This window comes from Gymnogyps californianus, chromosome 12 (assembly GCF_018139145.2).
Source record: "Gymnogyps californianus isolate 813 chromosome 12, ASM1813914v2, whole genome shotgun sequence".
Lineage (NCBI taxonomy): Eukaryota > Metazoa > Chordata > Aves > Accipitriformes > Cathartidae > Gymnogyps > Gymnogyps californianus.
The window spans coordinates 19,929,013-19,953,340 of NC_059482.1; the positions used below are offsets into that span (position 1 = coordinate 19,929,013).

A 24,328-nucleotide genomic window follows, 5' to 3' on the forward strand; every position below is an offset into this window, starting at 1 on the left:
AATTAGCAGTCTCAGTTCAGAAGTGTACTTTTGATACAAATTTGGTAGGTACACCCTTACGATCTTCCTGTCCTTGCTGGGGATGGAAAGCACAGAACACTTCTGCTTGGTTTGTCACAATTTCTGTATTTAGCCTATATTTACATTTAAGAGCATGCTTTGTTTTGCCATTGTTACATGGCTGTATACTCCACGAGCTCTTACCTCAGCCACCACTTACAGAGCCAGCCAGTAGGCCACTCAAACAGTTCCATGATTAAGTCTTATTAAAGAGAAAAATAGTACAAACTGATCTAATAGATTAAGAATCAGTCAATAAAGCTCCATCTGCTTTAAATCCTAACTGTACCATCTCAATGGCAACATCACAGGGCTCAGAGCAGCTGTGCTAGAAGCTGTCATTAATTAAAATGAAAGGACTCTCTTCTCAGTTATGTTCAATCTAAACCCTGTTCATCGGGAAAGAGTTTTACAGCCTAATAAACTGTTCAGATCAAGTTGAAACTCTTCAAAAGAGACCAAGTGATTGATCTTTGGTAATTGTGACTTTAGTTACCTATATACAGCAGAGTACCCTTTCAGCCAGCTGTTTGATTAAACCAACCCCTTCTGTGCTTTGAAGACTCTCCCTTGTGCACAGACACAGGCTTGTGCCAAATGGGCAGCTGTTTACCAAACTCCGGTCCAGCCCTCCCAGATCCACAAGTGAGAGGGAATGGCTCTTTATCACCCCTGAGGTTCCAGGTTAGTTCACATACTGACATAGCACATTAACAATTTCAGACTCCTCATAGAAGATGTTTCTAACTTTTCATATCATACAATGTTTGACATTTCTCATGGCCAGAGTGAGATACACAGGTTCAATTCCAATCCTCCACTCAAGAGACTCAAACCTTACAGCTCACAAAAGTTGAAAGGATTTACTTATTCATTATATTGACTTTTTAACCCTAAAATTCATGAAGCAGAGAAGTCACATTTCAGAACCCCCTCTTTCCTCCACCAAGTGCCTAGCTTGAACTGTGAATTTTTTCTTCTGGCCCTGTGATGTTTGTACTCTCTGCAGCACTTCATCATAGTTCCTACATGAGCAAGACTACCCCATACAGCTTGGCTTATGGCCTGGTGGACAAGTAACTTAGTGTCTAGGGGATGAAGGTTTCAGTTCGTTTAGGAAAGGGATTATGTGGGGTTGGAAAGGAATTGAATCTGGGCTCTCATTTTTGGGGCCAATATATGCAGAGCAGGCAGCAGGACATAACCAAGCTCGGGATCACAACTGGAGACGGTTGCTACAATCCAAGTGCAAAGATTTCAGACCTACCATTGCTTGTTTCCTAGTAGTTGCATCTAGGTAGCTCATCACTCAGCCTAAAGGGCTTTTCAGCCCAAGTCAGCCTTCTGAAGAGCATGGGGGGGGGGGGGGGGGGGGAGAGAGAGAGAGAGAGAGAGAAAACCACGACTGAACCATAGCTGAACCATGACTATCAAAACAGTAAGAGTGATTTACAACATACCTGATGTTCAGTGTAATTAGGAGCTGAAGCACCCATTAGCAATCAGAAAATGGACAAATTAGTTTGTACCTACACAGGCTAAAAATGTTACCATTTAAATACAACAATCTAATGTTTTGGGTTTTTTCGCCCTACCCTTGTTCCTAGGGCTGACATTCTCCCTCTCTTCTCCTTACTGTGGGATTGCCAATTTATCCATAGAGGTCCCATGCTGTCCTCTCTCAACAAGACACCTCTGATGCCTGTTTAGTCAGGGACTTAGCATACGAGTCCAATGCTTTCATTTAGCCCAACATCAACTCACACAAAGGCAACAGCATCTGGCTTCCAGTTCAGTCTTGATCTAGGCGATATCTGTCAGACTTCTACCTTTTTTTTCCCTCCCACAGAGAATATTCAGTTTCCTTTTCCTACATCCTCTTACTCATGTTTAAATGTTTGTTGTCTTCGTCCAGGAAGCAACAGAGTTTCTAAAGAACAGCAGAATTTGTAGAGCTGAAATATTTAATGCAGCTCAATGCATAGTGCAATACTTGTTTCTGGTTTTCAGGTGAAACACCACGAATTTTAGAGTACCACACACAATGTGGATGCTCCCAGCAAATCAGACATTACAGGTTCACTTGCTATTTGTGCTCCTGCACTCCGTAAAGCGACTCGATCTCCTCCTAGCTGGACTAATGAATATGTCTTATGGCAAGTACTTTGTCTCGGCATGGTCAGTTCCCTTCCAACTGTATTTGGGCTGTGAATTCTTGAGGACAGGGGATTTCTCCCTGTCAAAAACACACCATTTAAAGCAGTTGAGAAGTGGCAGAAAAAGGGAAACAGAAGAAGGAACCTTTACCTTTTTTGGAACTTTTGAATGCGACTGTAAGCATGGCTTCAGGATAAGTTTTCAGCAAAGCATGCAAATTACCACTGGAAATTATTTCCTCCCAAGTAAGACCAGCCAGGAATACTCCCACACCAGCCAGCCTCCATTTGAAGTTAGATTTGCAGCATCTCAGTTCCCTAGTGAAAGCAAGCTGAGTTTTTGCATCTAGTTTACTGGCTGTCTAATTCAGCAGGTCACTGCCACTTTCCATCCAGATTATTCACCTTTCCTCCCATTCCCCCAGTTACAACACTCTCACTGAAATCTGAAAAAAACCCCAAAACTGGAGCAGTCTAGTTTTCTTAAAAATGTGAATAAGATTCTGAAGATGGAGAAGAAAGCTGGTAATGTCCCTTCTGTAAGAATTTAGGAGATTTTTGAAAAATTTTTTTACAAATCTAAACAATCCTATGATCTTATGATCTGTCCCTCCTCACTTCTAGAACACTTCTGTCCTCTGCCCATTTTCCACTTAGTGTGCCATGCAATCTTTTAGATCTGCAAAGCTGTGTTTGTTCTGCAGGTGACACATGCATGCAGTTCTCAAATTCCTGCATGCATTGTCTCAAATCCCCTGCAGTAGAAACCACTCGTGCCGCAGGTTTTTTTTCACCCAAACCCACTAAAAGAAAAAAAATGCACGTTCTCATTTGCTATGATTGCTACGGGTGCTTCTTAAGTAATACTTTCTGGTATGACTGCCCACTGAAGAAAAGGGAAAAAAAACCCCAAAACCAAACAGATCTAAAATACAGAAGTAGCTATTGAAATCACTTTCAATAGCCTTCTCTAAAATCTTACATGAAGTTACATGAACAGTATTACAAGAAGTAACCTTACATTGCTCACATATTATCACAAAAGGAAACGCAAGCATATTTAAGTTTCATTATTTAAGGGTGTGTACGTGCACAAGGATGAGAGGAAAACAACAGCAGATAGAGTTAATTACTGAATGGTGGGACTGTATGTTTGAGGGAAAGAAAGGCCAAGGACCGCCACAGGAGCCGTCTGAAAGCAGTGAAGGAGGTGAAATACCAGTAGATGGCACTCAAATCTGCAGCACAACCCCAGAGCTTGCAGGGTCCCCGAATGGTGGTGCATTGGAAGCAGCTGTCTGCAAGCTGAGGGCAGAGATCCCAGCAGACAGAAGATTTGGGGGACTGGAAGACTTAATGGTTTCTGAGGTGCTGTGCCACAGCACACAAGGCAGTCAGGCTGCAGAAGACCAAGAAAGCTGCAGGTGGCATCCAGGTAGCTGGTCCAGCCACGGTGCTCACTGGCACAACAAGGGTAGATATATTTTTCCATTGCAACTTAGACATCTTTCCATTGCATCTTAGACTCCCTGGCCACTTCCCACCTCACCCCATAACTAGCCTCAAAACTATGGGGGGAAATAAGGAGTCTAGCTTCCTAACAGATTTTAAGCAAGGGTACATCAGAGCAGCCTAAGGAAGGCAGCACTATCACCTCTCAATAAGAGCTTAGAAACAAGTCACAAGGCAGGGCAATTCTCAGTTACTGAACTTTGTTTCAAAAATTAAGGGGCTCCCTCCAGTCTAACCCTCGCATCCACAGGAGCCAGTGGTGGCCCACTCTGACCAAGTGCCTAGACTTGTAACCACTGGAAATAGAGATGTGTACTCTTCTATGCAAGAAGCTGTCCTGCATGCAAAAATCACTGTGTGCAGGTACTGTTAATGTTTGCCTAACCTTTGTTCCCTCCTTACTGCCTGCAGAGCTCACAGAATCCCTTAAGAAATATGAGGAAACAGACCATTAAAACCAAGTTACTTAGTGCCTTCTAAAACATACGTACTGTTTCTATAAGCATAAAACCCACAATTACTAAGCCATTAATCCTTAATAAAACTTTTTTTTTTTTTTTTTTTTTGAAACCCATATCTCTGTTCCCTGGCAGGGAATATTACAGCTGCTTACAGCTACCAAGACTGAACCTTTCCTTTTTCAGTGCAGATGCTCTTGGCACTACTGGGCTGAACCCGGAACTTCTTTACAGCTGGATCAACAAGATACATCAATATTCAGGCACTAAGGAATTTAGGCAGATATCCAAGGAGTGGCAGGACCCAGCTGCTGAATCTAAGGCTCTCCCAGGTTTTTGTGCTGAAAACACAACTATTCAGATTGCTTTATGCTCTAATGTGAGCATATTAAAGACTACGAAACAAAAAATCCTACTCTGTTGATAAAAAACATATTTTAGCCTTTTTCCTCCTCACCGAACTGCACACGCTATTGCTCAGCAGCTGCTGCTTGACCCATCCCTCTGGATGACAACTTGCTTTTGCTCTGCTCTTCCCCTCCTCATGAGTAGCAGTGTACGGGGACAGAGCTGATCAGGGGTTATTTTCTGAAGTGCTCAGGTCACAGACAGCATTTGTTCTCTCTGCCACAGCTCTGAGCGGAGCTGGGAAAGCAGGTACGACAGCCACAGATCCAGGGACTGGTGTGGGAGGGAAGCAGAAGAGGAGGGGCGTGAAGAAGCTGAGCTGCAGCCGTTTTGCCTCTGCTCCAAGCTCCCGGGGCAGCCTCAACCTCAGCCCTTCTGGCACGGACTTTTTCTCTGCCACATAAGCTTCTCCAGCACCAAGTGCCAAACCTGCAGTTACCTCTTGGATGAGACAAATTCCTCAAACCCCTTTTTTGCCAGTTCCTGCAAGAATCTGCACCAGACACAGACAGAGCTTGGAAGAATCATATGAAGAAAATTGCTCCCCAAAGGAAAGACACAGAGCATTGGAAAACTCAAGCATTCAGCCTCCGGCCACCACTGACAAACATAGACCTGCCCGATAGCAGTCAGGGCTACAGCAACTGCTCCCTGCCTTCCAAGCAGCCTGGCTTCATGGACAAGCAGGAAGACAACTTTGTGCTTTTCCTTGGAGCCAACACCAGCAAGTGCAGCCTTGAAACTAACCAAACAGGGGGCCCAGCATGCTGGGCAGGAGCAACCAGGGGTGGCCCGGAGGTGGTGATTGTACCAGTGCTTTTGGGGTTGATTTTCCTCCTGGGAATGGTGGGAAACACATTAGTGTTGGTTGTTTTGGGGCGCCTCTGGCCTGGGGGACGCCCATCACGCAGCACTACCAACATCTTCATCCTGAACTTGAGCATTGCAGACTTCTCCTTTCTGCTCTTCCGCATCCCCTTCCAGGCCACCATCTACTCCCTGCCAGAGTGGATCTTTAGTGCCTTCTCTTGCAAGTGGGTTCACTGTTTGGCCATGGCAACAATGCTGGTCAGCATCTTTACTCTGGTGGCTATGTCTGCGGACAGATACATTGCTGTGGTCCATGCCAAGCGTTCACCCTGCATCCGCAGCAAGCGCAATGCTTCCCTCGGCATGGGTGTCATTTGGCTGCTGTCTCTACTCATTGCCATCCCTGTGGCCCAGCACCAGGCCCTCATGAGTGGTCATCAGCAAGCACCCAACAGCTCCTTCTGCTGGGAGCACTGAGCAAATGGTTCAACAGCCAAGCAGATGTACAAGATTACCATCCTGCTGGTGGGATACCTCCTGCCCCTGGTGCTCATCACCTGCTGCTATGCCAAGGTGGGTGAGAGGGATGCCAGTAATGTTTAAATGGAGGGAAAGATCACTCCCAGACTCTTGGTGGCTTAGATGTGCACACTCAAGCTACCCAGCCAACAAATAATAGATTCAATCCTTTCCATATTCTCTCCTGGTATAGAATACTTCTCTGAGGCAGGGGGAAGGAAGGAAAACAAAATGAAATTACACCAGCTCACAAAAAGGATTACAACTGCTAAGTTGACACCCAGCCTGACACCCAAATCCCCTAAAGACTCTTGCTGTTTTTCCTATTTTTCAGTTTGTACTTTCTTGATAACAAATGTTTGTTCCTGGCAAGAAGAAAAACCCATGGAGGGAGAAACTATGCAGAGAGTGTACAGAAACAGTATTAGATAAACACATCACCCCGATTTCTTTCTTTCCCTTTTTTTCTTTTCCCTTTTTTTCAGACACTGTGTCTTGCAAAGACTTGCAAAAAGAGATCTTAAGATCAGAGTTTTACTCAGCAAGAAATCTCTTCCTTTCTTCTTGTGGATTGCTATCGCTCAAATTTTTTGTTTCCCCTTACTGATCTTCAGTATGTTTAAGACTGATAGTAAGTCTATGAGTTGTGCTAGCATACAGAAAAAGATTTCTGTGAGTTTTGAATTAATACCCTATTGTGGAATGCCATGGGACTGCCAGGGACTGGACTTCCTTGTCACTAGTCAGTTGCAGGTCTACCGTCTTGGGGAAAAAAAAAAAGTTTTCCTGGAATTTAAGTTCATGTATGTTCAATCAAAAAATACATTACTTTCAATACTAATCTGTTCTGCTCTCATCAGTGCTAAGGACAGGCCAATGCACTTAGATTTAAGCTAAAAATCTCTAAACCTTAGGCCTTGCTTGTCACAAGAGAAAAAAGCCACTAGAGCTCTTAACTCCTGTCACTGTAGCTCCAGCTGTTTGTTCCCTCACTGCCCCAGGTGAGCACAGCAGCAACTGGAAGGTAAGCTGCATTTGAGATAAGCAATTAATGAACAAAAAAATGCCTTAGAAAATTTAGTCTGTTAGCTCCAGAGGCCAAAGTATAAACATTGCCAGGTTACTGCTGTGCTGCAATGAGGTTTCAAAAGACTGATCTAGATGTTGTTAACTGAGAATTTCCCTACAGTGCTCTAACATTTCTTATGACTCTCCCTCTGAAAGGAGGGCCTACTCTGACTGCCCGATTTGCTAGTGCTGCGTTCAGGAGCGGCAGGACAGTCACATCAGGGTACAGTACTGGCACCCTGCTCTCTGCCTGTGTATATAATCAGCCTAGAGAATAAATGTAGATAATCTGAGGCACAGTCTAAAATTCAAAATCCATGGAAAGACTCCTGTGGATTTCAGCATAGCACCAGCTGAGCTCTTAATATATGCTGAACTACATCTTCTGGAAGCATAGCAGTTTTAATGCTTTTTCCAAACTTTGTTTCTTGAAGGAGAAAGAACTGTGGAGAGCTTAGAATTAAAAGTCTCAAAGCATCAAATTCAACTTTGATTGAAGTAATGCTAAAACAATTATTTTAATTTTTGGTGCTTGTATGAGAATTTCAAATACCAATATACACAATTCAATTTCCCATTCAATATATTGCTCCTTTTTTCCCCCCAAGGTTTTATATCATCTCCATATGAAAGTAAAGAACATTTCTAAGAAGTCAGAGAGATCAAAGAAGAAGGTAAATATCTTTGGTTTAATCTGTACACTGACTATAATATAATAGCTATGTCAGGTTTCTAAAATAACTAATAGCCTTTTCAAGCTCCATCCACATACTGAAGTGTCATTCATGTACCAGTCTTTCAGCTCAGGTTCAGAATTCACGCTGACAGTTTGTTATATCTTTATACACACAGTACATAATGATGCCACTATTGAAATGCTATATTGATCTCTATATACACACCTGCTGGACTGCCTTTTGATTTATTGTGCTATAACAGAATCCCACAAATACTACCTTTTTACATTGGCAGGAGTAAGACACTGACTATAAAAATATCTAGGTGTTTTGAGTATACCTCAGCAAGCTAAAAGGAAAACACAAGAACTCTGAAACTGCAGTACTTCAGTTTTGCCGCAGTTTGCATTTAAGATCTTTCTTAAGGTTTGCATCTAAGTAGGTGGTGGATTCAGTTTTTTGTTTGATCCCTTTGCAAGCCAAAGAACAGGGTTATCCCTGGCTCAAGCTGCATGAAATAAGCCGAATTGCAAGTATTTACTGGGAAAAACATTAAGGATAGATTTTTTTTTTCTTCTGTCTAAGAATCTTAGAGTGAATAAGCTGTAATTAATAGAAGTTTTCAGGCAGCAAACTCACTGACTTCAGTGATGCAACATCAGATTTACCTGAAGTGAAAGGGGAAAATGCTATTTCAGTCAGAAATGTTATAACTGTTGATTGTGCAGCAATAAGTGAAACTGTAGGCTATCTGGCTAGTCAAAGACAGGAAGTACTGGAGTACTATCATTAGCTGCTGATAGGACAGTCAGGTCACAGTCTGTGCCAGCGGCACAGCAACTGTACAACCCAAACAAACAGTGTGTGTGCCTCTGAGCAGATGCGACAGCCAGCGAAGATGACTAGGGAATGCTTTGATTTGCTCTCAGCCAATGCACGGGCCAGTTTCAGTGGCTACCTGCCACATTAGAGCAGCCCTACAAGATGTTGCCGTGATTCTATCTATGACAAAAATGAGGGTCACTACAGCAAACATGGCCATTTGATTGAAAAAGGTGCAAGACAAGGAAATCAAACCTTTGACGTGACTCCAGCAAAAAAAGTAGACAGACACTGGTACCACAGCTGCAACAAGCTACAGATGTTTTGAAACACGGAACCACTTCTGGGCATGACAAGTTGCGTCCGATGATTTATTCACTAGCATTACAGAACCCCCCTGTAAATCTAGATCACTCGCAAGATGAGGAATTCAAGATACTAGATTTTCAGCATGCTGCAGCTATACCTCATAATAACCTGAACCGGTACCGCTATTGATTTCTCTTTTGCCCAAGAGACTTACTGTAATGGAGACAAAAAGGTGTATCCCTAAACATAACATAGCCATCTGTTCTTTATCTCAGAAAGAAACCAATCTCAGTAGGTTAATGTTCTGTATGCAGCTAAGGCATCAGAGAAAAATGTACAGTTCTCATCAACATAGATGTCTTCATGATCAACCTATTCAGGAAAAAGCAGAGGTACTTTAGGAGGTTAACTGTGCACTTTAGCAGGTAGCCTCTCAAACAAAACTCAAGGGTTTTTAATACAAAAATAATATTATCTTTCAGGTGTATCCTCTGCAATATTGCGCTACAGTTTTAATGGTCTGGTCTGTGCTGCTTCTAGTTGATTTAGAGCTGTTACAGAGATTTTGCCAGTCCTTTATGCCTATGAATCCTAACCAGATTTAACTGTAGATTATACTTAGTTTCTACTGGTTCATTACATTCACTAACATACACTCAGTTTTGTTGGCAATATACTTACAAGTACCAATCCGTAACTGGTCTTGCACTGACACTGCCTGGAAGGATAGAACTCAACTGTTATTTGCAGTGTTATCTCACAATACAAGATGACTATAGAAGTTATAATACACCACACACAATATTTCCTTGATGGGAGTTACTTTCCCTTTCCCCTTAGAGTGTTTTTGATCACGTTTTCTGTGTTCAGTTGCTGAGATCACGAAGTAAGCATAAAGTCTCACAAATACCACTTTGTTCATCTGCTTGTTCCTGAACCTTGTTGAGATTAATGTTGTTAGTCCAGCTCATCTAATTTCAAGTAGGTTCTGATAAACATTCTTTTAATCACCTTTTCTAAGGCAATAAATCATGCAAGAATTAGCTGTTATGTATTGCCTACTGCAGGAACGGCACCAGACCTAGATGAAACAGACTATGTTGAAGAACACCATGTCTTATTTTGCCTACTGACTTTCTGATGAACACTGATGCTGCCATAGATACTGTGAATTAAAATTTGAGAACGAAGAGTATAATTTCTGGGCAGATAGTGCAGATCACAAGCAGGAAGCACAGTCAGAGTCCTGTGTGCTTAACAGCTGCCATGAGAAAAGGCAACCAAGATCTGTTGACAATTTTATGTAAAATACAGCAAATAAAGTGCTAAGAAGCACTGTCATTTTGCACAGAATAATTTCATGACTTCACAAGTTCGAAAAGTAGCTTTAGGTCTCAAAATCACCAACAAATCCCCAAACAGTTTGGTTGGTTTAAATTCCCCTCCTGTCTTTCCCTACCTATATATGAATGGCACACTACCCATTTCTTTGCTATATTTGAAGAGAATGCTACCAACAGTCAAAAATTACTGCTGTCATTTTCCTGTAAAGCAGTAAGTTACAGAATTTCATTTATGACACTCATTTTTTCAAATGTATCTGTTTGCACTGTTTTCAGATTTGACCTGCAGAGTTAGATGAAAAAACAGCTCTACAGGAAACCTGAAGCTGAAGAAACTGATTAGATATGGCTAAGAGGACCAATCTTAAAAAAATACCTTTGACTTCACCTGTTCAAACAAGTTAATAGTACAGCACTTCTTGCTCCCTCCCCTTAAATATTTCCCTAGCCACAATTCTGGAACGCCTGGTAGCTGTTCTTGCTCCATTTGGCACAGTTAGGCCTAATTAAATAGGTGATCCTTTCAGATGAAAGAAAAATCAAATACATTCCTCTATACACACACACATCATCTTCCACAATTTGCCTCCTTCCAGCACTTTCTGTGTAGAAATTGCTCATCTAGCCTTTCTGCAGGCCAAACAGCATCTTTAGTGTACCTATTTCAAGTATTTTTTGTTTCAACCACTTCTCTTAGCAATTTATAAGGAGTCTTTCTTGGGTAGGTTGCAGACACTCAATTCCTGCATATGCTTTCAAAGTATACTTGAAACACACTGAGCGTCAATCATTTAAAGCAGATCTTCTTAAGAAGACTTCACATTAGAGCCTAATAGGAAATTTGTATGTGCATGTCAGTTCTGTTAAATTAGCTTCCTTCATATGTACTTAATTGGTCTATTAGTGACAAGTAGTTTTGTTTGGTTTTAATTCATAAACCTCATCAGAGATTAAGTGAACAGCTTTTGCTTATTTTGCTCAAAGATGTTTGACAAATGAATCTTGCTCCACATTTGAAAGGTTAATTTAGCATATACAGAACATCTAGCTTGTTCTGAAATATGTGTGTGACTTCGGTGGCTAAACCCTAATTGCCTTGATCTATCAAAAGAAAGTGTAACACAACAGCAAAGTCTTCCAATATGAGGTGAAAAAACCACCTGATTCACATCTGTTAATTCACAGCGTGTATCTTGGCCACACTGATATGGAAAACAAAGTGTCATACTGGTACAAAAGAGTGCAGTCTGGAACCATGACCACTCAGTTCCTACTTCATTCCTATAATTTCAAGAAAGCTATTGAGCTATATACTTGAGCTATTATCCTCCTCCCACCCCTAAGGGAAGGGGCTTTGCGTTTGGTCTGTTTAGGTTTTCTCCTGTTTTTTTGTCTGTTTGGTTTGTGGGTTTGGGGTTGTTTTGGTTTTTTTTAAACAGATTAGTAGTAAATTTTGCAAACAGCTATTTGTTCAGATTTCACTACATTCATCTGGGCTACATATGTGAGTAAAGGTCTTGAATCAAATGGCAGACTCAGTCCTTGTTGAACAAGATTTTCCAGTGAAATGGTTGCCTGCATTACCACTGCAAACAGTTCACTTTGCCATTCAGAATTTCAGAAACTATAAGATCTCTTCTGCTTTGTGCTATACAGACTCCTCAACATCAAACACTTCAAGATAAAACATAACAAAGAAACAAAGCAAATGCCATAGAGCTTAGGGAAAGGACTTTTCAAACAGCATTCCACATGCTGGCTGAAAACACATCACTATTATTCTCCATTATAGGCTGCTTCTAAAAAAAAAAAAACCAAAACCAGTAATATTGGGTAAGATTTTCTAAAACGTCATGACTTACTTCTGGATCTATAGCTTTCATTGACCTTGTTGGAGTCTTAGTATAGTATCATTCCCTTCACCCCCAAATCCCGTAAACACTGATAACAGGCAGAAGAGACATCATCCTAATTCACACAGTTTGAGCCACAGAACACAGAAACGCATGCAATAAGGAAGTATTACAGTGACAAATCCAAATTCAAACCACTTGAAAGGTCATAGAGGAGCCAGTATTTTATCTGCTATTCGTACACCCTGTGAATCTCAAACAACATGTGAATCTTGATAAGGCCAACATTTACAGAACAAGGGAAAGAGACTGCTAGATGCAGACCTAGGGCAATTTCTAAAGAGATGATGATAGCATGGCCAAACGAACAGTCACCATGTTGTGCAAGTGTATGCCTGACTTGCGTAGTTGCATTGCTGTAGTAAAGAAAGCAAAATAATACTGGATTTAACTGAATGTGAGCATGTGAAACATATTACTGGAGCCCAGATACTTGGTACTGTAGCTCAACCTCTCTCTTTTAAAGATCATATTCTAACAGTAATCTGTATCAATGCCTTTAAAAAAAAAAAAAAAGGCTTTTTTTGTGAAATAAATCAAACCCACGGAAACAAAGCTTAATGAACTACAGTACTAGAAAATTGTTATTCTAAGAACTCTCTTGCTTGTTTTCTCTACCACTTCTTTCTGCCTTTTTCTGACACAGCATGGTTTTTCAGTGCCTGCCCCCACAGTGCTGTACTCAGTCTTCTGTACAGGCTTACCTGGTGTGTACTGTCTGCACCCAGCAGAGGAGCATCAGCTGCCCAGGGACCGAGCAGAGCTGCACATGCAGACAAGCATACCTACTGTCTGTTATTGGAGTACGGAAACAAAACCCAGTTAAAAGTTAAAACAATTGTAAGGTTTTTTAGCTATCTGTGCAATTAAAAGGAGCTCCGACACATACACCTAAAACAGAGTGGCACTGCCACCCAATTTCCCCTCAAGGGAGCCTTGTCAAAAAGTTCCCAGTGCACACATATATGAAACATCTCCTCTAAATAAGTCTTAAACGCCAGGTTTCACTTCAGCAGGATCTGAAGACCCTGCTGTTGTCTCCCAGACAACATTGCCAAGATATACCTGGGGTTCCAGTGTGGATTTCATTCTGTGCATGATGTTTGCAAAGTCACCTTTCCCTTCTCTTCCATTATTTGTGATCTTTCTGCTGTCTATCATTGTCCCATTTGCCACACTATTGTACTGAAAGTTTGTGTTATTTGAAGATATGTAGGGGCTAGAAGGACAGACAGGAGGGCCCTGTTTTCTAAGGCCAACCTACTTGTGGGCAATGTTTAGATACATGACTGTAAAGTTAATTACAAACACATTTTGTTTGAATGGGCCCAGTTTATGAATAACCCAGAGAGCTCTGACAGCTGCCCTCTCCAAGTCAGTGTTCAAACACTTGCTGAAAAGAACAAGTCTGTCTTTAACAGAATTCTACAGATGATATAAAATCTTCCAGGCACATACATCTCACACACACGCACCAAAAAAAAAAAAAAAAAGTTTTGTGCTTGGGTTGCGATTTGTAAGCTTTTAAGTTACAGCACGATTGTGTTCAAACTACAGCAGCTTTTTCAATTTATGCACACTTGAAACTTTGCAAAAACTTCCCTTCCACAAAATTTGATGCATCCTGACTTCATATTCCATTATCAAAAGAGTCTGATCTTTAAATCAGATTCCTACTTTGCAAATTTTTATATATGCTTGCCATCTACATGTCAATGGTGGACATGCTCAATTTAATATGCTTTTCCATTTATACGTAATATTTGTGCATTAGATCAAGGAAGAATTTTAAGATTTTTGCAAGCTTAGGCTGAAATTCTGCATGATGAACTAAGACTGTGCTTGCAGAAGAGATACATGACTGTTTCCTCATTTAATGCCATACTATCTGCACAAGTTTACCAACCTTAAAACTGAGATGGTGTGATGCTGCAGGATTCCCCTTTGCAGTTTTGGATAATCGTTTCTTGAGGACAGAAATCCTGTGCACCCCTCTATCACAACTACAGTATATTTCAGTTCTGTTACTTCCTTTTTGCATTATGCAGAGTACAGCAACTCTGTAATTCAGCTCCAAGGAAAGTTACCAATTCCCTGTCTGACAGTGTTGAAAAGTGTTTCATAAGAGCCCAGCCCTAGGAACTCTGAACGTACATTTTCAGTAAATAAGATGATTTAACAATGGAAATTAATGCAAACCAAGGTCTGTTCTGATCATGAAATGGCCCTGTGGTGTTTTACTGGCCTCTGGAGCACACCAGGGTTCCTCAATGTTTACTCAGTTTTGTCCTGTACATCTTTAAAGAACAAATAACAAGAAATGCAAACTGAACAATCTGAAATGCTTTTTCAAGTTTAAGAATGTTTCTGGGGATGTGAATTCCACAGCTATTTTGCAAGCTCCCTCGAAAGGACAGTAGGAGTTGTGGAACCTTGAGGCCTGTCGTGGTTTAACCCCAGCCAGCAACTCAGCACCACGCAGCCGCTTCCCCCTCCCAGTGGGATGGGGAGGAGGATGAGGAAAAAAAAAAAAGGTAGAACTTGTGGGCTGAGATAAGAACAGTTTAATAACTAAAGTAAAATAAAATACACTACTAACTAAGAATAATAATATAATAATAATAATTGCAATGAAAAGGAATATAAAAGAAAAAGAACCCAAGAAAAGACAAGTGATGCACAATGCAATTGCTCACCACCCGCTGACTGATGCCAGAGCAGTGATCCACCCCTCCTGGCCAACTCCCCCCTGTTTATATACTGGGCATGACGTTCCATGGTATGGAATACCCCTTTGGCTAGTTCAGGTCAGCTGCCTTGGCTGTGCTCCTTCCCAGCTTCTTGCACACCTGCTTGCTGGCAGAGCATGGGAAACTGAAAAAAATCCTTAAGATAAGCACTTAGCAACAACTAAAACATCAGTGTGTTATCAACAGTATTCTCACACTAAATCCAAAACACAGCACTGTACCAGCTACTAAGCAGAAAATTAACTCTATCCCAGCCAAAACCAGGACAAGGCCAAAAGCTCCAATTAACTGACCAATTGAGCCATTTAAAGGTAACAAATTAGTACTACGCTTTTCTATTGTTTAGCTACAATAGAAAGGTGAACCATGCTTACCTGGTGGGAGAGCAGTGTCTCTTGTTTTGTTCTCTGTTCCTCTCCTAATAACTCCTAAAATTTTATTTGCCTTATTTTATTACTTTTTTAAAATTTCACCTCTTCTAGCCACCACTTAAGAACCAAGCCGTTCACAAAACTATCATAAGCCGAAGATCTTGCTCCAAAATTGTAATGGTCAGTTCAAAGCACATCTCTCTGAAGCTGATTGTTTTCTTCCTCAGCTCATATATTCACCACCTTACATTTGCCTACATGCAAATTAGCTGTTCATTGCTCCCAGAGCTATGTAAACACAAATACATACAGAGTTTATTTGGGACACTCCCTGAAGCACTGCATTTTGAAGGTCATACAACAGCTTGAGGTAAAACATACAGAATTCTTTCAAGGTAGACGGGTATTCCTGAACATCTTGGCCACGTGAGGCAGACAAAAGTTGCACTGTAACTGCTTTCCTATATGCTGAACTATTTCTCTGGCTTCTGTTCACACAAATGGAAGGTTTTCATATAGACTTAATGAATGCGACGTTCAAGGCCTTGGCACTTGAGAGATCTCCCGTGGGAGATCCTGGGATCCATCCAGCAAAAGAATATTAATCAGAAATGAAATCCTGCAAGTTCTTTTGCTAACAAGAGCCTAGGGCAGCAGGAATAGAGAGCACCATTACCAATTAGTGGATAATAGGAATATCATAATGCTCATAGGCATTTATGAACACAAAGTGATTAAGTATTAAGGGCATCAACAGAGGAGATTAGTGACATAATCACAGAATGAGAGAAGTGCAGATGAGCAGTTAGAACACTGCAAGCAGGCTGCTGGGAAATGAAAAGTCCACCTCTTAGCGCGCAATGCAAGTCGCCAAAATGAACCAATAACAACAGAAAATCTATTTGCTTCAATCCTTCCTCCTCTTCATGACAGCCAACTGCCATCTCCGATTGCAAGAAAGAAAGTACAGAACAATGAAAAAGAACACTTTCAGTGTGGTTTTCAGACCACTGAAAAGTAGTATTACACTCAAGTGTAATAAAAAAGACCAAAGGGCAGCGAGAAGTGCTTCAGAGGTAATTAACAGATGCATTTGCTCTGAAGCAGAGGAAGCTGCTACCCAACACCTAAGTTAGTTACAAATAGGTGTGCCGTTTTTTGAATCAGCTGTTTGAAACATTGTGCGTTTATCACTAAGCTAGAAGCATGTTTCTGGAGATCAAATTGTGCTTTGGGACCTTTCTGTTAGAACTTTACGGGTAGAAAGGAAAAGGATGTTTGCAAATGCATCGGGGGAGTCGCATTTGTGAACAAAGGAGAGAAGCATCTGGCACCAGGAGAGAAGAAACAGACAGTTTTCACTTTGCACATCGGCTTAAAGAGGGACTTGGAGCAAAGGGATGCTCTTGACTGATTTCTGTCTTCAGAAGACAGAGGATCCCAGAATCTAAAGCCACAAAAATTGTTTTCCTCAGAAGTTGGTAAGTACCTCCAGCAGTACAGTGGTAGATTGTGCTAAGCCGCATGTCCTTCCTGGGCACAGACACGGTGTACCTGCAGTATCTAAAAGCAAAAGCTTAGGGCACCATGGGTCACTATTTTTTTGCCAGGCCTTCACTACAGTAAAAGTACAATATATAGCCAAGTCTGAAACCCTGTAGCTTACCCAAATCAATTCTGGGGCAATCAAAACATGCATCAATTGTCTCTCAAACTTTAGAGAAAAGGAGATGCAAGTAGAGAGGAGTATAACAGGAGAAAAGAATTTATCAGTAAATCACATCATCAGATAGGCTTTGTAGTAGAAGTCAAGAGAAATGTCCCGGCCCACACACAAAGGCTGAGGAAGTATGGTATAGTGTGAAGAAGCAGCACTAGCTAGAATAAGTCTGCCTTTGGAGTCACAGCAGAACATTATTAATTGAAACTAGTTTTGAGGAGTAAGGGGAAGGATGACCCGAAGTCCAAAACAGGTTCATTATATCCCCCATCCTCCCACAGAGCAGTAATAAAGGAAGGGTCAGTTGTTATTTGCTGATAAGACAGTGTGGAAGAACTGGCATAGGCTTCTTTATGCTTCTTCCTTCAGAATCATGGAAGAAAAAAAGAGAAAAAAACTTCCACCATATTCAGAAAACAGCAGTTGTCTCACTAATGAAGCCCAGTTTCTCTGCAAGCTAGTGAGAATGTACTGTTTAATAAAAACCTCACTGAATGTTCTCGCACACTTCTGTGTGACTGAGGTACACAGTACAAATGGATGGTCTTAGCTCTGAAAAGAGATGTGCAGCTAGCTGTTTCAAACCATGAGTAGATCAGGAAAGTGACAGGCTCTCGACCTTTAGACTGCTCTGTCCACCATATACTTTAATCTCAGGAATGTTTATTAATCTAATGTATCAGGTAGTTCTGCCAAAAATAGGTAAGTCCATGGAATACTCAAAGCATTTGACTCATTACAGGGTAATCTTAATTTTGCCCTTGACAAGTTGCCTGACAAGTTGAGACACCTTCATTAGAAGCTTATCAAGAACAACAGCTCCAAACACAATTAAATGTTAAAGACTTCATCATCTTCCAGAATGAGGCATCTCCCCTAAAAAGGGTTTTTAAACACATTTCCCATTGCTTTTTGAAGGACAGGGGAAGGCTAAAAGCAAGAAATAGCTTGTCCAGGGCTGGAAAAAAGTCAAAGGGAAAACAAAGAAAAACAGGAAAGCATAAATAAGAGTCAGATCACCTATAAAGGTAACAAAAGAATGAGCAAGTAAATTCTAGACAATCTGTGCATGGCAGAAACAATAAGGGGGGGGGAATAAGAGAGAAGTTTGTTTATCTGAAAAACAAAAACATTTATGACTCTCCTTGTCTCTATTTCCCACCATGCTATTGATTCACTGTATAGCTTAAGCACACTTACTTTGCCTGTACAACAAATAATGCACTAAGTTATTTTGTGGAGCTGCTTGAAAGTCTTCTAGGAGTATTAAGAGAGAGTTAGATAATCCAGTAGTGGCCATTGTACACGTCTGTTATGGACCCACTGAACCTTCGGAGATGAACCAGAAGGCTAGCGTTAACTGGGCATAGCTAGACCAACAGTAACCAATGGTTAATGGTAACTATGCAAATTATCATAGCCCACTGAACAAACTCAAACAGTACACAAGGTATTTGGATCCGTCCTCCACAGCTGGTCACAGTCTATATTAACATTAGTTTTAGCTACAACAAAGTTACCACATTAAAAGCCAAACATAACGTTTTGTTTCAGTTTCCTCTATCTTAACTAGATATTCCCTAACTTGAAAAAAGAGACACAAGTTCCATTTCCAAAACATGTTTCTTGAGTCATGAATTATGTATATTATTGCTCTAGTACTGTCTATGTTTTCCATCTGCAAAACCCCTGATAGCTGGACCTCAGAAACAGCTTTGTGCTAATACATAGCAACGGCAAACCCATTTTTTAATACCCAGCCCTATGTTAAATGTGCCATTTGCTATTTCACAACAAAAGGAAAAAAGAATCTAGGTTTATATCCCTTATTCAAAAGAATATTTCAGTGCTTGCAGCCCCCTAATTTAAGCAGAAGGATGCTATGAAAGGTTGCCTCGGTAACAAGCCTAAGCTACTTAACATTGATAAGAGGGTAAAGCAGCACCATTATTGCCGGTGAAAGCTAAGGATGGGACCTGTTTATTAGTAATTTCTTTAGTATCCATCATACCACATAGGCAAGCTAGACCCCACAAGACCACTACGTCTGTGTCTTTCGGTTCCATCAACTTCTAATCATACCAGTATATTTTTTAAGGACAGCACCTGGCTCCCCGTGTGGCCAGTCTGAAGACGTTTGGGAGCTGAGGTGGTTCACTCACATGGGAACATGCTTTGTCACCTCATGTGTCAGACAGCATTCTAGTAGGCAAAACATGAAAGCAGCTGAAGTATGCCAGGTACAGGATGAACCTACAGGTTATTGCCTTTCAAAGTTAACACAAACTTACTTGAGAGACCTATTTGACAGAAATCCCTTTTTTTTTACTTGTATTGTAGGCAAGTGTTTTCTCTTATCTACACAGAAATCTTGATCTGATGCAATAACCTCTTCCTAGAGAGGTTAACAGATTTAACTGGCTTGTTAATGTAGCTAAGACAAGTGGAGGTGGTACTTTTGGCTCACATCCAAACACATTTTTCCACTTCAATAACCACGTTTTTATTGCAGGAGATCATTACCGCAGGCTCTATGTAAACAGAGCAAAGACAGTGCCTGTCCAACATAGAGAAAACCCCTCTTTATCATGCAGTTGATTTTTCTGCAGGGTTAAACAAGTAGAAGAAAAAGCAGTTGCCATGTAAAGCACCTTTTAGCCTTCCCCCACATTACTACTGTCCTAGCAAGCAGAATATACTTTAAACATTTTAGTGTGATTCACTCAGATATAAAAATCAGATTAAATGTATGTTATAAGTGATAATTAGAATTCTAGTGCGCCCTCATGTTCTGCAGATTTTAATAGTTACTCAGGAAGGTCACCATAATATGAAGGTCCTGATCCAACTCCAATTGTCTAGATAAAGTAAGCCCTAGCCAGATATTTAATAAATAATTATATCTGAACACATAAGCGTAGCAGCTTCTTAGAGCTGCAAGTGGCTTTTGCAGTATTTTGATGTTAAAAAAAAAAATCAAAACAAAAGGTTTTTAAAGTTCTAAATAATCTTAGGAAACTTCAAGAGCATTATAGGGCAGTTACTAAAGTGAAACAGAACCACCTGGAAGACAAATAGATTTTCTCCAGTTTCACCCCATATCTCCAACCCCTTTGAACAAGCCAGGTTACAAACATAAGACTTGTTTACAGCTATTTTAGCAGTGTCTCCCACTGTTCTCATATAAGGCACTGCAATCAGTTGTTACAATCCCAGATGTTATGCACCAAGATCCAATCACCTTATATTCTTTCTGCTATGAAGTAATGTCACTCCGCTGTTCCCTGGAGCATGCTGTCATTTCTCCATGCTGTCGTCATCTCCAGAACATGATCTTGGTAGTCAGTCTACAATACAGAAGCCTTCTGTTAGCCAGTATACATTCATGAACACGATACCTAACTCATTGATACAGGAAGACAGAAAAAGCCATCACTAAAGTAGACCTTAGACGAGTGAAACTTTATTAAGTATCTGGAGAACCACTGACAAGGGGAAGACTGCAAATGCTCAAAGAAGTATTTTGGTTGTGCCAGTACTGTCTTTTAGGGCACCAGAGAATCCGTCTGAGATATAATTCCTTAGGAAACCTTGCTTCATTAGTTCTGTTACTCATAATATTCTTATTTTCCCCATATTACATTTCCAACAAGGCCAAGCATATGCCATACATGGGCAGACTTACTAAGACATGCTGCAATTTCCATCTCACCCAAAGCACACAGCCACAGATAGTACCAAGAGAGGAGCAAACGACCGATGAAATGCCCTCCCAGTTTAACAGGAATCCAAAAAATCTCCTTCCTGAGACCAGCTCTACCCAGCCACCTGAGTCACCACTGAAATACTGCCTGGGAGACATGCTTAATTTGGCAAGTCATGCCAACTGTGCAGTGCCACAGAAAAGTCAGAGAACATACAGAGGTTTTGCAACAGCTGTTGTATTTGGGGGGGGGTGGAGAAAAAGATTTCCCTTTTCCCTAAAAGATCATTCCAGGTTAGGTGTTTTGGTGTTAAATACATGTAAACCTGAGTCTTTATAACTTCTATTTATACATTTTAGCATAAACAGGTATAATGATAGAATACTATAGAGTGTTTTAAAATGAGATACAAAAACCTGCAGGTCTTCTCGAGCAGACAAAACAACTGCTAGATGTAGCCATTATAACCACTGATTAAATGAGTTTTTGTTCACTAGAAAATTATCCCTCTTCTAAGAAAGTAATTACATGCCATTCACTTGAAATCATGCAAGGGAATCACTGACAGAAGCATTGACCTAGACTAGTAAGGCTGTAAACCTTAAGCTGAAATGAAGCCCAAGTTTTCATTTTTCTCCATTGCTTTTCTGCTACTTGTACAACAATTCTCCTTAGGGGAAGGAGAATATCTACATATTTGCAAATTGTTCTATTTATTAAAATGACAAAATTCAAATGAGAAACACCAAAGTTGAAAAGCACACATTTTGCTGAGAATCAGGTGGGGGGAGAGGAGGGAAGTCACCTGCTCTGCATCTGCTAGAGTACCCCAAAAAGGAGGGATTAAATACATTAAAAAATGCTCACCTTCCATTACCACTAGTACTTTTGAAAACTCCTGCAGTCAGGTGGAATTAGCCCTGCAAAAACATTAGGAAAGGCTCTCAGGGGCCCCAAGTCAGCAACCTCTGAGCCTTGCTAGGTATTCCCTGAGTGTGCTAGAAGTAGAAAGTGAGAGAAAAGCAACACCTTCAGCCTTCTTAAACTTGAAAAGTGAGGTTCTGCTCCCACAGGCACCAGGGTCTTACAGAAAGGAAGTTGAAGTGACTTATAGTTTAATTTTATTTACTGTAGCTTACAGTAAATAAAAGTCATTCTTCATCCTCTTCAAAGGCTTCCAGGAAAATTAAAAAAAAAAAAGTGCTTTTGTTCTAACACACACCCTTAACTATACCACATTGAGGAGTTTTTGTTCAAGAGGGGAAACACCTTTTCAATAAAGACTGAGTTAGTTCTTGGTATGCATCCTTCAGGTCCCCTGAACATTAACTTCACAGCAATATTTATAGGGAAAGGAACTTTGCCTACATTGGTGAGGATCTCCAGGTACAGCAGACAGCCTGGACTCGCAGCCCCAAAACAGAGGCACCCCAGTCTTCGCCTTCAGTCGTCTCCCCACCCAGGTTCCTCACAGCCTGAGCCCCTCTCCCCAGGCTACTATTTCCCCTCAACAAAAGGAACAAAACCCAAAGAAACAGCCTGCTAAACACCAAAATAGCTCAAGCAGCTCATACCACCTACCTTTGGTCAAGGCTACCTCTCCCTGCACCCTTCCCACCCTAGCAGCACCCAACCACCCCCTCATACTGCCCCACCATGTTCCTCAGCCCTCCCAAGGCACCACCTCAGCCCTCGTTTCTCTTTCCCAGCCACAGCTGTGGGGCTACCACAGGTGCAATCAGCAGCTCACCTCATGTTAACCTTCATTTTGGATGGTGACTTTGAAGAACACTGTTTTCAGGAAAATTTTACCTCAGGTCAAGCTTTGGCGCTTACAAATGACAGTTTGCGATGGTGGCTGGCCAGCCTAACTGGAGAGCAAGCGCTGCAGAGGCACGCCTCTAACCCAGCCAGCACACAGGCTGGGATCCCACAGGCACAGTGAGCCTCCCTCAGGTAATCGTCTAGCTAGGAATATTTCTAACCAAAGAGCACTGCATATTTAAAATAAAGATAATCCTCTATGCATTGTTTTTCTTGGTTTCTCCCATAAGAGGGAAGCTACTGGAAAAATCTTTCTCCTCAGGTCAGTCTTTGTTACTCCTCTCAGTGGCATGTTTCCTTGCAGCCAGACTGTTTTCCCCTCCAGTTATTTTCAATAGCCTTCATGTTCCTCAGGCTCCAAATGTTAGGGAATATTATTTCCGCTCTTCCATGTAACATAGTTAGCATTACTGTTGTAGCCTCTGTATTGTTTGAGGCTTTATGGGCACTATCTTCAGTGCCTATAGAGTTATTTGCTTGAGCTAAAACCAGGCAATCCTTGTTTTCCAGGGAGGAGGGTTGTTTTTTAGCATCCTTTTTCATATTGTCATAATTTGCCCACCTGGCAGTGGTCAGTGTTGCCTATGTTATGATGCCTTCACTACTGACAGAGGAAGGCAAACTCACTCATACCACAGACTCACTTGATCACTGCAACCATTTAATATGTGATCTTGTCTTTTCCAGACAGCGCAGACAGTGCTTCTCGTGGTCGCTGTGTTCCTGCTCTCCTGGCTGCCACACCACATCATCACGATGTGGGCAGAGTTCGGGCAGTTTCCCCTGAACAACATCTCCTTCACCTTCCGCATCATCTCTCACTGCTTAGCCTATGGGAACTCCTGCATCAACCCCATCATTTACGCTTTCCTCTCGGAAAACTTCCGCAAGGCCTGCCGGCAAGTCTTCACCTGCAAGTTCTTCCTGCGGCCGGCTGCCACTGAGAAACTGGTCAGAATACGCACGGAGAACTTCTCTACCACGCACTTGACCACTAACGTGTAAATTGGGCTCACAAATACATTTCAGGAGGAAGAGGAGGGGAAAGGGTGCTGTCTGGGGAGAACTGGTATACAAGTGCATTTCAGGGAGCGGTGCAGCCTGCAAAAATGTGGACTTTGTCAGATTACTGGAGTGGTAGGAGGCATTTTGCCATCTGGCTGTTAAGACACATGACACAGCTTGTCCTAGGGTACCTTGCTAGGCACTGGGCTATGTGCGACAGAAGTATCTGAATGTCCTTGTAGTTCCCATAAGATAGAACTTGTATGCAGTTGTAGTTATGCCCATAAAGTCTAAAATAAGAGTTACACAGAAGGTAGAACATGGAGAGACAAGAAAAGAGCAGTTAATTATGTGTGTAGACAGTCATTAGGATGCGAACAATGAGTGATGTGATGTTTAGAGAGCACTGTGGGAAAAGTCAAACTAAGAAGTCTTTGAGTATGTCTTTGTTTCTTAAACAAGTTTGATCATATGTGAGCTGCATGTATTTTTAGCTCACTAGCTGTGACAGGGTCTCTAAATCTCCTTGAAGGCTTTGCTATAGTATTTACCTATTGGATAGTAAAACCTTTCACGTGATGTGTTAGTGATGTGGATGTCTGCATTTGGTGGCTCTACATCAGCTTATATATCCCAGGGTTTGAATGTCTGTGCACTCCTGAATGTAATTACTGCTGTTAATCACTGGCTCCAGTAACTCTCTCCTTGTAAGCAACAGTAGGAAAGTGGTATTTCTCAACATATGCTTAAAAGAACTGTGGTTTTGTTTGAAAGTAATGTTTCCAAAAGACTTTATTGGTAAATATAGTGTTCTCTGAGTATATCCACCCAAAGCTTTTTATTGGCCACTTTAGTATATAAATGCCAAAAGTTTTTTTTGGTTGGTTGGTTTTTTTGAT

The 24,328-nt window shown here is 41.3% G+C and overlaps 2 protein-coding genes across 3 annotated transcripts in view; one reads left to right on the plus strand and one right to left on the minus strand.

The window, feature by feature from the left end:
• The window catches only part of LOC127020966 (dipeptidase 2-like), a 50,004-nt gene extending 28,486 nt beyond the window's left edge, over positions 1–21,518 (minus strand). For both annotated transcript variants that reach the window (XM_050903848.1, XM_050903847.1), the window contains exons 1-2: positions 21,468–21,518; positions 20,138–20,243 (exon numbers count right to left, since the gene is read on the minus strand). The gene's annotated coding sequence lies outside the window, so the exon portion shown is untranslated. The remainder of the gene's footprint in view (positions 1–20,137; positions 20,244–21,467) is intronic.
• Positions 5,270–23,462, plus strand: LOC127020967 (galanin receptor type 1-like). Its single transcript, XM_050903850.1, is given in 3 exon segments — positions 5,270–5,977; positions 7,600–7,665; positions 23,112–23,462. Coding segments are annotated over 3 exon segments (1,092 nt in total). The 3' UTR covers positions 23,430–23,462.
• Positions 23,463–24,328: the final 866 nt, after the last annotated feature.